The sequence below is a fragment of the Phaethon lepturus genome, unplaced genomic scaffold (genome assembly GCF_000687285.1).
Source record: "Phaethon lepturus isolate BGI_N335 unplaced genomic scaffold, ASM68728v1 scaffold47472, whole genome shotgun sequence".
In the NCBI taxonomy this organism is placed as follows: domain Eukaryota; kingdom Metazoa; phylum Chordata; class Aves; order Phaethontiformes; family Phaethontidae; genus Phaethon; species Phaethon lepturus.
In genome coordinates this window covers 10164-25007 of record NW_010522140.1, presented here as the reverse complement: position 1 = coordinate 25007, position 14844 = coordinate 10164, and the positions used below count along the sequence as shown (strand labels likewise).

The 14844-nt window shown below is 44.3% G+C and overlaps 1 protein-coding gene across 1 annotated transcript; it reads right to left on the bottom strand.

Moving 5' to 3' along the window:
* Window positions 1-4046: 4046 nt before the first annotated feature.
* MASP2 (mannan-binding lectin serine peptidase 2) lies at window positions 4047-8288 on the bottom strand. Its single transcript, XM_010281720.1, has 5 exons — window positions 8238-8288; window positions 7708-7927; window positions 6148-6325; window positions 5770-5901; window positions 4047-4250 (listed from the first exon to the last, which is right to left on the bottom strand). Exons 1-5 carry the CDS (start codon window positions 8240-8242, stop codon window positions 4246-4248), a joined length of 540 nt encoding a protein of 179 aa, XP_010280022.1. The 5' UTR covers window positions 8243-8288; the 3' UTR covers window positions 4047-4245.
* Between the last annotated feature and the right edge of the window lie 6556 nt (window positions 8289-14844).

The window sequence follows — 14844 nt, the reverse complement described above, 5'->3', positions numbered from 1 at the left end:
AGGGAACAGAGTTGTGAATGAGAAAATGACCATTATTGTCCCTTAATTAACCATGGATTTCATTAGCCAAGATTATAAGCTCCTTCTACTTTAGAGAATGAAACCTACTTCCTCCCCATACCTATGCAACTTGTGGCTACAGGAAGTATTCGGATACAAGCATTTACTTGGAAAAGAAAGCAGGAGTGGGTAAAAGGATAATCTTTTTGGTTTATGTTTGTGTGGCTCTTAGCACAACTACAATGCCACAAGACAAGTAATAATGCACTTGGGTACTAAGTGTTTCTTTTAGCACAAGCTGTAAATTCAGAACAATCTTTCTCTGTCCACCTTCCCAGAAAGTTATGAGCAGCTGCTTTTATGTGATATAAACCTACCCATCACCACAGTGACTGAGCATCTGTGTGTCCTCTAGCCTGAATTCATTGTCCTAGGTTTTCAAACGGAGCTGACAAATACACGAGTAAAACAGTTAGTAAGTACCTAGAAATGCCTATTCCGTTAAAACTGACCACTCTCCTAATTTTTAAATCCTGTTTGAAATGCCCCTCTTGGCCCAAAGAAGTAGAGAAAGCTTGACTAATTCACCTGGAGGTTCTGGCTGCCTCTGAATCTAGCCTAACGCACACTGCTTTGTGCCAGCAGAAATCCGTTGAGCTACAATGGGAATTAAACCTTTTCCTTTCATGCTATGCTTGTAGAGGATTATCAGCAAGTGGGTTTTTTCCTTAATTGTTATTACCTCATTCTTCCCAGCTAAATGCACGTTTCTGTAATTCCACCGATTGTGCCTCAAACTACAGAGGCATTTGAGGGCTATGTAAGAATAAAGCATGTTTTCTAGCACACTATCCCGAGCTGCTGCAGGTGCTGCTTACAATACTGCCAGTGACAGAGAGTTCACTGCTTCTCCTCAGGCTTTAAGGTCCCAATATAATGCTTCCTTCCACTTGCTGCAAGCCCAAGTTAAGTAACTCCCCAAAACCCCAAACTTACTTGATATGCAGCTTTAGCAGTGTACTGCTCACAGCCATATAAGTGCAAAAAAATCTGCTTCTCTTAAAAACTGAAATTTCCTCACGCTGCTAATATCTGTCCCAGTTCTACAGCCCCTACAGGAGGCAATTATAGAAGGAGATGGGAATGAAAATATGAAATCCTTGAGTGTGAAAAAAGACTCGTCGTGAAGTCTTACCCTAAGCATAAAAGCCACAATATATAATGAGTACTAGCTTTACACCCCTAACTCCCTACTGAAATCATTGGGAAGTCAGAATCTCAAATCTTCTGCTAGTTCTACATCAGAATCCTTTCCTATTACCTACAAAACCATTCTTCCCTGGGCATGGGATCTACTGTGTCAAGAAGGGATGCTCAGGTTGGTAAAGTTAAGTTCTGTCTTACAAGAAATTCAGAGCTAGAAGGCAGCAATACCTTGACTTGTATATACTGTAATGACCATGTCATCTTCCTTTCTTAAAGTATGTTTAAAGGAATGTTATTAGACTAAAGCTCAGCATGAAAACATTTAAGAGAAATGGTGGAGAAAAGACCCACTGTGTGGTAACACACACACACGCGCACACACACACACATATACGTATGTAGAGACAGAAGAACACTGCATATAGCTGAATACTATAGTTTCTGAAGGCTGTTTACTTTCTCTAGTAATAAAAGGGCAAAGAGACACGTGATGAAATTAAAGGCCAAAAAACCCACAAATCTGACATAAAAACAGGACTAAGAAACAGCATATAATTGATGTATGCAACGTGCTGTCATATGAAATTTAAGGCAAACTGTCATATGCTAGTGCCATAAACTCAGCTTAAACCAAGTAGCATACAGACAACACAGGATCTATTGCACAGGATTACACTTCTGTATGGGAGTATGCTTTAACAATCACTCACTGAACTCTATCTTCCACTGAAGCATAAGATGCTGGCCAGTATCAAAGGCAGGAGATTGGACTCGAGGGATCCTTAGCCTGGATCCATTCTAGCAATGCACATTCCAGAATTGCTCTGAGCTGCCCAGGTGTTAGTCGAAAGACTCTTCAAAGCACTGATTGCTTTGTGTTCACGTAGCAAAAAATAGCACCGCGCCTCTGCACAGAGCTGGGACCCCATACGCTGTTATAGTACAAATAAGAAGAGTGCCCCATTAATAACGTAGTAATCCAGAAAACTGGCCTTCACTTTGTTTTGAAGGACTAAAGAAGGAGAAAGATAGAGACTAATAGTTCTTCACGCTTCATTACATCTGTCTCCTTCAAACCAAAACTAGCTGACCCAACAGAAGAAGACGCTCTGCTAGTCAAGAGAATTTGCAGCTTGAAGATTAAAAGGCTTAGACTGGACCTTACTTTTCTCCTAAGAAGTATGTCAGTGTCTTAATATCTCCTGGATGTGGCCGCTGGGAGTTCCCTTTGTCAGGGCAATATTTTTTTCCACACGTCTGCAAGCAAGAACGTCATAAACTAGCCAGCATAAAAAGGATCAAATAATTTTTTAACATCTGCCAGCAGAAATGCTGTCCCTTGACTTCTCAGTCCAAGTTTTAGAGCTGTCCAGAGAGTGCTCAATTATGCTTAGGCCATTTTTTTATCAGAATCACAGTAAGCTGTTTGCCAGAGGCTTGAACTCTGAAAAATGACCCCCTCAAAACTTGCAAGTCCATTGTCATTGGCTCATTAGATCTCCAGTGAAAGGTGGGTCATAAATTGTATCACCAAGCCATGAGAAAATTTCAAGCTGCTTTGATCACAATTCACTGTGACCATGAAACAGCTTCTGAACAAGATTAAATACAGCAGAAGTAAGCCTTGGTAACTGCTTGCAGAGCCACTCTACCCCCAAGTGAGTTCTCAGCAGCATCCAGCTTCTGCCACACTTACTAAGCATCTTCCCAGGAAGCCAAGGCAGTGATGTTATCTCTCATTTTGCAGATGGATGTTCAGAGCTGGTATCAAGTGACTTGCTCAAGATAACACAGAAGTCTACAAATGTAGTGACCTGAAGTGAGTCAAGTGTCTCATCTAAAAGACTCTCTGTCCCTCCCATGCTCACTTGGAAAAGGGTTCCTCTCCTGTTTACTGCACGGACTAAAGAGCAGAGATGGGGTTGGAGAAACTGAGCCTCATAAATGACAATTAAAAGCAACTCCTGCTAAATTGCAGAAATAAGGAAATGCTGGTCGACTAATGCTACTTAATCCCCACAGCTTTTAAAAAGCATTGTTTTAGCAGCTTCAGCAGCTCACCTACAGCTGCTCAGCTCTGACTTGTTAACCTCTTGTAATAATCATCATGTTCCCTCTACAGAGTTGGGGAGCTCTAATCACTGACAAGTATGGAGCATGGCATTTGTCCCACATGTTTCATGAAGATGGTCCCTTGCCCGAAGAGGGTACAGCCTAAAAGAACAACAAATGGATATTAATGTGGAGCAGTGAGAGGCACTGTGAGGGACTGAGACAGTATCAATCAATACCACAAGCAATTGCGCTGAAGGACAGCATTCCTTGTGTTGCATCTATTGTGGGGAGGGCACTGTTGCCTTTCCTTCTATGAAGGCAAGACATGTAAGCTGCCCTGGTGACATTCATATTACTTTACTAAATTCCTGGAATTCTGAGGTTGTGCTCAGCCATAAGGCTAGGTTCCCAATGGGAGATAAGGCCAGAATCACCAAATTTGGGTAAAAAAAAAACCAGGAAAAACAAACAAACAAAAAGCAAACCTTTCCAAAGAGTGAAGGGGCTCTGAATATAAACAGTTTCAATTTACAAGTCTGGGTGCAGTCAAGAGCATATCTAAAGGAACATTAGGGAACAAATGTGTGTCTCTGGTCTTGTTGCAGTTTAAGAACTATGGAAGAGCAAGCAACAAGAGCTGGACAAGAAATTCAAGAGTCTTCAGGTAGCTGTGATGCTTTCACAATAGCTTCCCTCTTATCAACTCCTGCCTTATCTACCTTCTTCTTTCCATATTGACACGTGGGAAATGCAAGAAAATGAATGCCCCAGAGGCTACCATCAGCTTTCAACAAAGAACAGCCTCTTTATTGTCTGAGGGAGGCAGATCTGAAAGGCAAAGAACAAAGACATACAAGTCACCGAGCAAGAGAAGCCTGCAGCCCTTGGGTGCACTGCAACAGGCAGGTCAGGAGGGAGGGCAAACCAGCTCTTCCCAGCACATTTGTCTCCATCTCTGCCTAAGCGAGGAGAAGCTTAATTATCTCACGCTGGAAAATAAGGGAGGAAAAAAGAGCCTGTCAATGTCAGCCTGCTCAGACAGGAGTCCACAAATCAAAGGGGCAGCTTTTGCCCTCATCTCATGAAGGCGATCTGCAGAGACCTTTGCTTTGCAGCCCAGCCCAGTGGCTGGAGCGGCTTCAGCACTTGCACGAAAAGGTCTCTGAAATGTGAACAGGTTCCAGCACATCAGCTGCACCACAGTAATTCCCAGTGCGCACATCTCCACCCATCAGGGCAGCCCAGCCCTTCAATACTGCTGATAAGCTCCCTCTGCTAGCATTATGTTCAAGGAGGGAGGCATAAGTGTGCACACATGAATGGTCAACGCAAAGCTGCTAGTCTGCTAGTTCACAGCTATTCATTTTGCACCTTCACATTAGGACCAGGCACATGCTTTATAGCGTTAAGTAAATCCATGTATAGTTGTGCTAAAAGCCATCACTTTCGGAAGGGGAGGTTGAATGAATAGGTCTGTTCCAATACACCGGAGATATGAGGAGTCTGAATCTTGAATCAAACCCAGGTAACCACGGCTGGAGAGGGTTTGTTATAGGCTGGAGCTGGGAAGCTAAATGCCAAGGTGGTCTTAAGCACTGGAAATTAGGTCCAATTCTGCATTTGAGCACTGGGTGCTGAAAGAAACTATCTTCCTGTTTATGACAATATTCAGTGAGCAGTATTGTGCTAGTTCTTTCCAGACAGGATTTAGCTCCAGGTGGGCAAAGCTGCACCCACAAAGGAATCTGACACCACATGTAGGCACACGTTTCACTGCAAAGTGAATCCTGAGGTGCCAATCACTGCGCTGATTCAGACAGACACTTTGCTGCCTGACAACACATTAAGATTTCCCTAGCTGTGAACTCAGAAGCGGAGCCAGGCAGAAGTCACCTAGGTAAACCTCATGCCGTATGCCCTTCTGAACAAGAGATCTATGCCCTGCCTTGTCTGCCATTTAATAAGTGGATGATTTTATCTGGTGTCAGTGATATGTGGACCGTGCTGATTCTTGGCCTGTGTCCTTACACAGAGAGTAAGCAAACTATTTCTCCCTTTGACTTCACAACTTGACTGTCAGTTCTTCCAACACATCTACTAACTCGCGTCCAGAATACTCAGTGTCTCAGTACCACGAAGACTGAAAGCGTCTGCAGTGGGCAGTGTAAGATGAGTTTCTTACTTCTCCATTCAATCTGTCTAAAGCTGAACACAGGTGGATGCTGCCTAAGGAGTAACCAAAACCAACTGCCAGTGCAGCATTTTACTGTGACACAATATTGCTGTCCCTAATGGTGGCAATTAGCCCACAGCCACTCTGCAAACCAGGGCCTCTGCTCAGAGCCCTGACTAACCCCCTTTTACCTTCTTCCAGTTGCACCAGGCGCATAGGGAATACTGAAAACAACAACAATAAAACCATAGCTTTCACCTCGATGCTAGTTTCAGGACTGGATTTAAGTCAATGTTGTAGGTAGGGCAGTACCTCCTGATCTAGCAAAAGCTCACCTGTGCACGTCTTCTTGTTTTCATGCAGTGTATAGCCAATTCGACAGCTGCAATAGTAGCCCCCCACATAGTTGTGACAGTGATGATTGCAGAGAGGTTCACCATCAAACAGCTGTTTGCACTCATTGATATCTAAGGGGTGAAGCACAGAATTAGGCAACCAACACCCTTCAACAACACTTTGTCTTGGTCTGAGCCACTCTGTGTTTTGCAAGGTTGGCTTGTTTGCCTTTGGTTGCTGTGTTCTTTTACATCTGCCTCTGTACAATGAGACCTCCTTCTCCCACCTCACACCAGCAGCCAGACTCTGAGAGCACAGGGAAGCACCAACCCCACCATAGTTGTGTCTCTCATCTACAAGAGGGGCTGGTCTCTTACCTTCAGCAGCATAAAACGCCTCAAACCCTGTGAATGGTTTCTCATTGGAGTAGTCAGACCGAAACACTACCATGAGGTTGTTGTCAATGGAGACGTATGTCTTGTTGCCCGGAGCCTCCTCAGTGTCTGTGCTATCCTTTCCACACAGCGTAGCCAAGGTCCTCCCACCAGAGCTCAGCTGCAAAATGAGCAGACAAATCTACCAGACGAGCACAGAGCTTTGCTCTTCCCAACCTGCTGCCATAGCTTGGAAAGCATGTGTTTAATGGTGTTAGAAAGGAGCCTTGGATGCTCTCAAAAGGTGTTTCTGGAGGTCAATCCAGACCCAGAGACAGATAAGAGAAGATTTCCCCTATTCTCTGTGACGTTAGCCCATAATTTTGTCTCTCTTTTTCCTTTCAGAGGCCCACATAAAGCTGTGATGCCAGCCTGGGTTATCAGCATGATGCTGTTTATAATGCTCTTGTTAACTTGGCACTTTCAGTGACAATCAGATCTTGGTAAAGCCACAGACAACTGGGGTAGAAAGGTTTCAAACACTGACAAATCCAAACGTATAGTAAAAGGTCTCTTCAAACTACTGACTCATTGGCTCCGTGATTCATTTATTGCAGTTCTAGCTCTTCATTTATCTTGTGTTTTTAATACAAATGTTCTGATACATGGAGTTCATGTTGTACATGGTAGTGATAAAACTGTGAATCTACCAGAAAAGAGTATTCTGTTCTGCCCAAAGGAAATTGCATGAAGAACAATACAGATTTGGAGAATGGGAGCAACCTGCCATATAAAACCCTGGAAATGAGACATTCCTAAACAGGAACAAGGCTGCCTGATTGGTTCCATCAGATTCAAAAGTACTGATGATGCACTGGTTTTGCATACTCCCTGTATATACAGCTCCCTCTTTAATGTATATCAGGCCCATCTGAACAACAAAATGAGTGCAGAGATAGCATGGCCCCAAATCAGCGACAGGGCCACACAGACTAGAGCACATGCTGGCACATGGAGTACAAACCTTTCAGGTACATCACTGATCACCCAAATGCTTCTCAAAGACAGTATCTTTGTCTCTTTTCCTGAGGTTGTTTCTCACTTTAGCTAGCAAACACACCACAGCAAGTGTTGCAAGTGCACATTTAGACAAGCTGACAGTATCTTGTTTAGACTATCGCTTACATTTTTATGGTCTCCCATTATACTCTGTGTAAAGCACTACTTGTTAATTTAAAACACACACTGTAACTTCAGCAAAATTAAGTTCAAATGTTGTTCTGGGCAAAATTTCAAACCTTTTGCTTCACGAGAGGGGAACATCAGAATTGTCTGAGCACAACCAACTCAAGTTTCGACGTTCCAACATGACCACCAGTTCTTCTTACTGGTCCCATGGGTGTCAATAAACACATTGTTTAGAAGTCATCTGAACCTGAACTTCACTAGCAGACTAGAAGCAAGTGCTCACAACAGTTATATTGGTCCTGCATGCATCCAGGATCACATATACACAGCTTTTAACAACTTAGTCTGCTATAGGTCACCCTGCCCTACACATACCTTCACATAATCGTATTCACACAGGTAGGACAGCTCCAGGTTGAAATGTGTGAAGTAGATGCGGACGTAATATCCGTTGGGGACAGTAATATTCCAGATTCTCTCCTTGTGGTTTGGGTAGGCATTTGGGAAGCTGGGGGACGTGATCCTCCCATACATTTTCTGCAGCACAATGCTGCTGCTTACTCCACTGTAAAGCATAGCTAGCAAGACAAAGAGCCTGTGTCAAAGGAACAGAGATTAATGGAGAAAGAGTGAGCATCAACTCAGATCATATCCCAAAAGCCACACATCCAAGTTGCCAGTCTCGGTACCAAATCACAGATATCTCAGCGCTAGCTGAATTCATCACGCCCAACAGCCTTCTCACTTGACAATGGAAGAAATCAGGAGGCATCAGTGGAGTTGTACTGTAGTAACAGCTAAACAACATGGGTTTAAGTAACAACTAAACAACACTTGTGCCTTCTAAGGCCTGCACAAAGCCTTGTGGCCAGGGGAGCTGGGGAGGTCCTTGTGACTGCACTCACCTCATCCTGTTGCTCTCCTGTCTGAGCCTGCTCTGCTCTGAGCCCTGGGGAAAAGAACCTCTTCTGATGTATTTGCATTTGGGGGCGGATGTATTTATTGTGTGGCTCTGCTGTGTTTGTCTGGATGTTGAACTCTGATGTTTATCTCCCTTCCACCCCCTTCAGCCTGCTGAGTTCTGGGAACAGCAATTACTAAACACCAGGCTTGTGTTCAGTGCATGAGGTCTCAGTCAATGACAGGGAGAGGCAGACAGAGATGGAGCGGATGGATTAGGAATGCTGCGGGCTCTTGGAGGGAGCCGTAGTATTGCAGCTCTGTGGGAAGGCAGGCAGTGGGAGGAGGTAGAGAGTGGCTCCAGACAGTGTCTGCATAGGGGGGTTGAGGGGAGCTGAGCAATGCTCTTTCCTTCTAACCAACTGATCAACAACTACTATTAATGCAAACAGCATGTTACTGGAAGTACAGTTTTTCCCCATTGTCAGAGCAGGAAGGTGTTGAAAACAAAATAATGCAGCACGTAACAGGATTTCAGAATAGTGAGTGAGCCTGGTTAGACGGTTCTGTGTAATGGGACAGGAATGCTCAGGTGACACGCTATAGCACACACAGGCACAAGTTTAAGAGATGCCAAAGTCTTCCAGTTTTCAGCTGCACATTTTAATCCAGTGCAGCTTTGTGTTGACTGAAACCTGCTCCATGCCTTGTTTATACGCATGGATTGCTTTTTATCCTGTCCACTTTGGAACACCAATAAGGTAAAAAGGTATACCTAATAAATTATGTCTTTTGAATCTGGCTTGCTAGAGAAATTAAAGAAAATCCCTCTGCGCTCACATCTGTGTAACCTAGCTCACTAACTTTAAAAGCCCAATGGTCAATTTCTACCAAATTGGCAGAAGAGAGCAGTTCCAAAGATATCAGTGCAATGGAAATAGGTGGTTGGATAAAAAAAAATTAATCCTATCCCTACTGGGGATTCTCTGAGGGAAAAAAATGAAAAATGAACTCTAATTTCTTTTAAACATTTGTGAATCCACACAGGGATTTCACACTACTAGGAGACCCCAGGGAATTCAACTGGGAGAGCCAATGCTACAAGACATAAAGCTTTATTAATTCCACTGCTTGCAGGCTGCTTCTTTCCAAGTCTGCATTTAGGTCTCCCACAAAAATCCTATTCCAGCACATACGGAGATAGGCCTATATTCATAGAGGGTGAAAAGCCAGGCATGTTAATGCAGAACCGAGGTCCCACCTCCTCCCTGGCAAAAACGGACCGAGAGGAGGAAAACTGATTTGCAGCAGGGAACAGACTACTGCACTGCACATACAGGAAATTTATACTGATATATGCTGTAATTAAATGGACACCTTTTCATACTCATTTTTGAACAGCCAAAAAATCATTGCCCCAGGCAGTGAAATTGGTGCTGGCAGGAAAGTAGGAGTTACTGCATGAACAAAACTAAAGCCAACAAACCATTTAGCAGACTGCAAACAGAAAACACCATTTAATAAAAGTGAAGGAGAAATCAGTAGCAGTAATAATTAATTGTGTAGCAGCAGTACCTACAAGCATGGTTAATGGACAAGAACCCAGAGGGGACTAGCTTTTCCCAAGGCCCACTAGCTGCTAAAATGATCCTATCAACACGTGCAAGACGTGGACTTTATACTGTCTGGAAACGAGGGAAGAGAAAGAACATTTTGCAAAAAATCAATCTGTACCTAACTGAGCTGCTGCCTGATTCCCACAGACATAAACACTTCCAGAAGTGCCCCACATTAGGCCTCCTGCTCAGTTCAGCAGCAGAGGCATGGAGAGTCAATTCCGATCTTAGCTCTGAAAAGTTTCTCACAGCCCCAAAATTTGATGAGGCCCCTGAAGCCACCCAATGGTTGCCACCTAGCATTGAAATAAGAAAGTTGACTTAATAAATTGTAATCCTGGAGACTGAGAAACTTAATGCTTGGTGCACATACTGGCTTTCCTCTGGCATGGTCTGTGGAGAGACAAGACTGCTGTGATTTTAGTCCTTAGCACCTGATGTGAACAATGCCAAAAATGCTGTCCCTGTTTCTTTGCCCAGAAACTTTCCACCTCCAAAAGGCTGCTGGGCATCAGCTAGCCAGGTGCAGCAGTATTTTGAGAGCACTGTGATAGCTAACCTCAGGCCCCACAGATGCTCCTCTGGTCCTCAATTTCCCTTTTGTCTGCATAGGACTAAGGCAGCCTGAAGGCTGAGTGGACTTCATCCATGTCACTGCAGTTTCCAGCTGTCTATAACTTGCCAAGTTACTGATCCACTTTAGGAAGCCTGGGTGTTACCTGAAATGACAGATGCCTCTTGAGAAGTCTGCCCAGCTGTCTTCTTGCGCCCCTGCCTCCTTCCATGCTTGAGAGCTGAGGTAGCACAAAGGCAAGCTGTCATTTGCAAGAGAACCACCAACAGGTATGAAAAGCAAGGTTCAGAGAAAGGACTTCCCCTTGAAAAAAACCCAACAAACCCTTCCGTGAAATGGAGGAATATGGAATGACACGGAGATACTGGAAAGACTTCGTATGAGCCCATACTCTCCCTCAGACACTGTACAGTCTCTCAAAATATGCTTTTACTACTTGATGCTAAGGTCTGTCAAGGAAAGGTTGACATCCCTTTCTGTGGCAACAGTAAATGCAGACAGCTAAGCCAGACACATGAATAAATCAGCAAGAGCAGAGCTGCTCAGCCAACACAGTGCCCCTCAGGCTGGTACCACTAAGATCCAGAGACCTGATCTCCACTTTCCCTGCAAAACCAGACAGCAGCAGGAACCAACTGAAAAGATGAGAAGACTGGAAAGCAGCTATGCATCTAGGACCTTCATCCAAGCTGTGTGAGATCCAGGCTAAGTCCCAGGTTAGCTCTTCAGTTCAGATTTCCCTCTGACCCCAAGTTTTGAAACTGGAAAAACGTGACCTGAGGGAAATTCTGCCAAGGCTATGTTTGTATAGAAAGAGCTTCACCTGTGACAAACTCTGAGATCCTGTAAAAATTAAGTCAATACAGTCCTACATCCACTTAACCAAAAAAGTCCCAGACAGCTCTATTCTCAAATGGACCATGCAAAATCACACACTGCTGCAGAAAATCATCTTGTGCTGGGGGAGAAAACCATCTTGGGCCTTTGAAAGGCAGCTCCTGTGCTCTGACAGCAATTCCATGAAAAGCACTGCAAGGACTGATCACAGTCAGAACCAGACGTTTCAGATGTAATAAACAGGACAGTGAGCATGTGAACGTGCCTCCAGATCCGAAACACAGGTACAGTGCCAAAGCAAGAGGCTGTTTAATGAGTGGAGGAATAGCACACATAGGCCTCCCCAGCTTCTAAGACGAGACAGTGCAGTCATCTAACATAGGAGTGGCTATCCTTGCATCACAAACCAGGAGAGCAAATGAGCATAATAGCTGCTTGCTGTGACCACTGAAGACATTGCTCCCCACTGCCCCTTATTTCTCAAATGCCAGCTGCCCCTGCAGAGCCCTAAGAGATTGCTTGTGAATGCCAGCTTGCTGTTCCATGTCTAAATCCAGTCCTCCTGCATTTAGGGGTTCAGAGGACTGGGGGGAGGACACAGCAAAGGGAAAAGGCATTCTGTTTCCTCATTACAAATCAAATAGCGTGACTGACATCAAAAGAGAAGCACACAGACGGAGCAAACAGAGCATGAAGTGGGGCAGGGGGAAGAGCCTGCCTGCTGTGAAACAGGAAAACAAAGTCTTGCCAGACAAAAATAGCAAAGAGTGCTCATGCAATAGGCCAAGATACTTTCCCTCTTCGGTTAGGGCACACCTTCCTCCTTCCCATGCTCTCTACTGCTACCCGATTCTTTTATATTCTATTTGCAAAGATGGACTCCAGCTGCTAGAGAGTACTAAGGCAGCGAAAAAATCACTGGACTTGTCCTCTCTACTCTGCACTAACTGACTTCCAAAGGACAGTCAATGCAATTCTACAGTGTCATCCTTATCTGAAAGTGCTCAGGTCTAAGCTCAAATTGTCTAGGAAGATCAACAAAAGCTCTGGGGTAAAGATACTGTCGACAGCTTTGCTCCTCTGGCATGAACAGAGATCTCAAAACCAAGGGTAACCATCATCTGTGTGAGGCTGGTCTCAGCTGTGAAACATGACCTCTCCAAGAGTACCACAAATCTCTGAGTGCAAAGCACATGTCTCTGACCATGTGTGTCTATGTATGTGCACACACACAGAGACACATTAGAGATCACGCACACACAATTTATACATTATGTATGCGTACATGATCAAAATGATAATGTGCAAATACACGTACAACTTCTGTTCAACTACATAGCTGCAGAATCCAACAGCATGTAATTTTCATGTATGCCAGCGCATTTCAACCACTGCATGGATGTATGTGTATGTATTTATGCACGTGACTATACAAATTCCAGGGTAAACCCCTGCACTGCGCACACATCCCCTGAGTGATGACAGCACACAAGTAAGAGATGCTGGTCACATTACTCTGCCTTTTCCTGGAAAAAACTCCCACTCTGCCATGGGGAAGACAGCACAAGAATTGCGTAGGTCGGAATCTCTTTTCCCCTCGCCTGTCTCCCCAGACCCATTAGCTTGGCTCTCAAAAATTGAAATAGCTCACAAAGCTACCGTCTCGCTCCCGCCCACATCCTTGGTAGCTGCAGCATGTCTGCTGGGCTGGCTCCAAGTCTGTGACTTCACTGGAGCAGCTGTTTGTGCTGGGAAGAGAATTTGGTTACAATTCAGATACAGCTAGAGCCAAAGCTATGAAATAGAGCCTTGTCTTGTCTCCAAGCAAAGATGCTATGCACGTGACAGGCACAGCCAACACACTTTCCTTGGGTAAGCCTGCCTCCAAAGAGCTAAGAGGAACAAAGGGGATGGGTGAGTAACACACATCTAACATATCTCTTGTCCAACATGACGCCTCAAAGCATTGAACACAGACTGGGGGTGATAACAAAGAAAAGGAAGAAAAATATGACAAATGTCTGCACTAGAGGACACAAAGACCAACAAAGGATGAGCCCCTCAGGAACTTCCTATTGTGAATAGACTGAGGCTAATCAAAAGCCACCCCTGAACCTACCATAGCCTCATTCAGCAAGCACCTTGGCCTTGTAAAGTAATTAGGAGACTTTTCAGCCCCCAGAACAGCATCCAGGAATGACAATCTTATTCACAGAGTAGTTTAAGGTTACACACCTGCCATGATGACTGGAGGGCCTGGAAAGTCACTTGCCAGATTAAAAAAAGCTATTAGCATGTGCTGTTCTCTCCAGTGCACAGTCTCCACCAAGAGGATCCACTTGACCAGTAACCTCTCTCCAAAATCATTCCTTGTCAAGGGGACATGGCGGTGCTGGATTAAGGTTGGACTTGATGATCTTGAAGGTCCTTTCCAACCTAGTGATTCTGTGATTCTGTAACTGAAGAGGAACCTCAGCAAAACCACAGCAACCTCAGCAGAACCACATCTGTCTCCTGCGAGTTTCCATATAATCCTTCACTGTTACATTCTTTCTTAAACAAAGCTTAAAACCCTTTCCTATTTGCAGAACCAGACTCTGCAGTGTACAGCGATCACTAGTAAGTTTGGGACGAAGCCCTTCTTTTTCAAAGAAGGGAAATCCAGACTTCATCTTCCACATCAAAACCACAGCAGACAAGCTGCTCTCAGCTGAGAGCACAAGGTCTGCCTTTGGAAGTCAGAGCTTGGATGCCTGTCTCTTATTTCCATCTTCCTTTCATTTCTTCCTTCTTCTTTCATGACAGCTCTTCATCTACATGAAATACTTCCTCTACATGCAATAATTAATACTGTGAAGAACTGTATTCACCTCCCAAATGTATAACTTGCTGAGACTGGAGGAGACGGCAAATTCCTGAGGCTCTCTTCCTCCTCAGGAGCTGAAAAACGTGCTGAAGAATAGGTTTCAACAGCGTTAGGACTGGCAAATTCATTAAACCCACTTGCAACAGGCTCCTTGTCCATATATACATCCAGATGCATTTTCTATGCGCCCCTGTTCAACTCAGAAACATTTTTCACAATTTCTCTTCCTCTGCAATTGTCCATAACCTCATCTTTTTTCTAACAAAGAGGCTATTACCCCACTAATCTAGATAAACAGTAAAGCCAGCTCAAAGCACTCCCAAAATAAGAGCTACTGCTCAGACATTAAAGAGTTAGTATGATACATTGAAATGGACAAATCTTCCCTCTGGCTAAATCCCTCACTGAATACACACAACCTCATTCCTGCCTTGGAGAAAATAGATTGAAGGCCATGTCAGAGCCAGCAGTCGCATCAATCAGAACCTGTATATTAAAATGCCTGTAGCACTCCAGGAAAAAAAACCAAACCTACCAAGTAACCAGCTGTGCTGAATCTTTGCATACCACCTCAATGGAATAATATGCCTTTCCCAACTATTTCAAATCGCCCCCCTTCAAAGAAGTCTCAGATCCCTGATTGTTCTCCTCTCTTTGGAGGAGAAATTAGGGATAAGCAAGGTACCTTCTAGATGCATTACCCTTTACAAAGGCTGGCC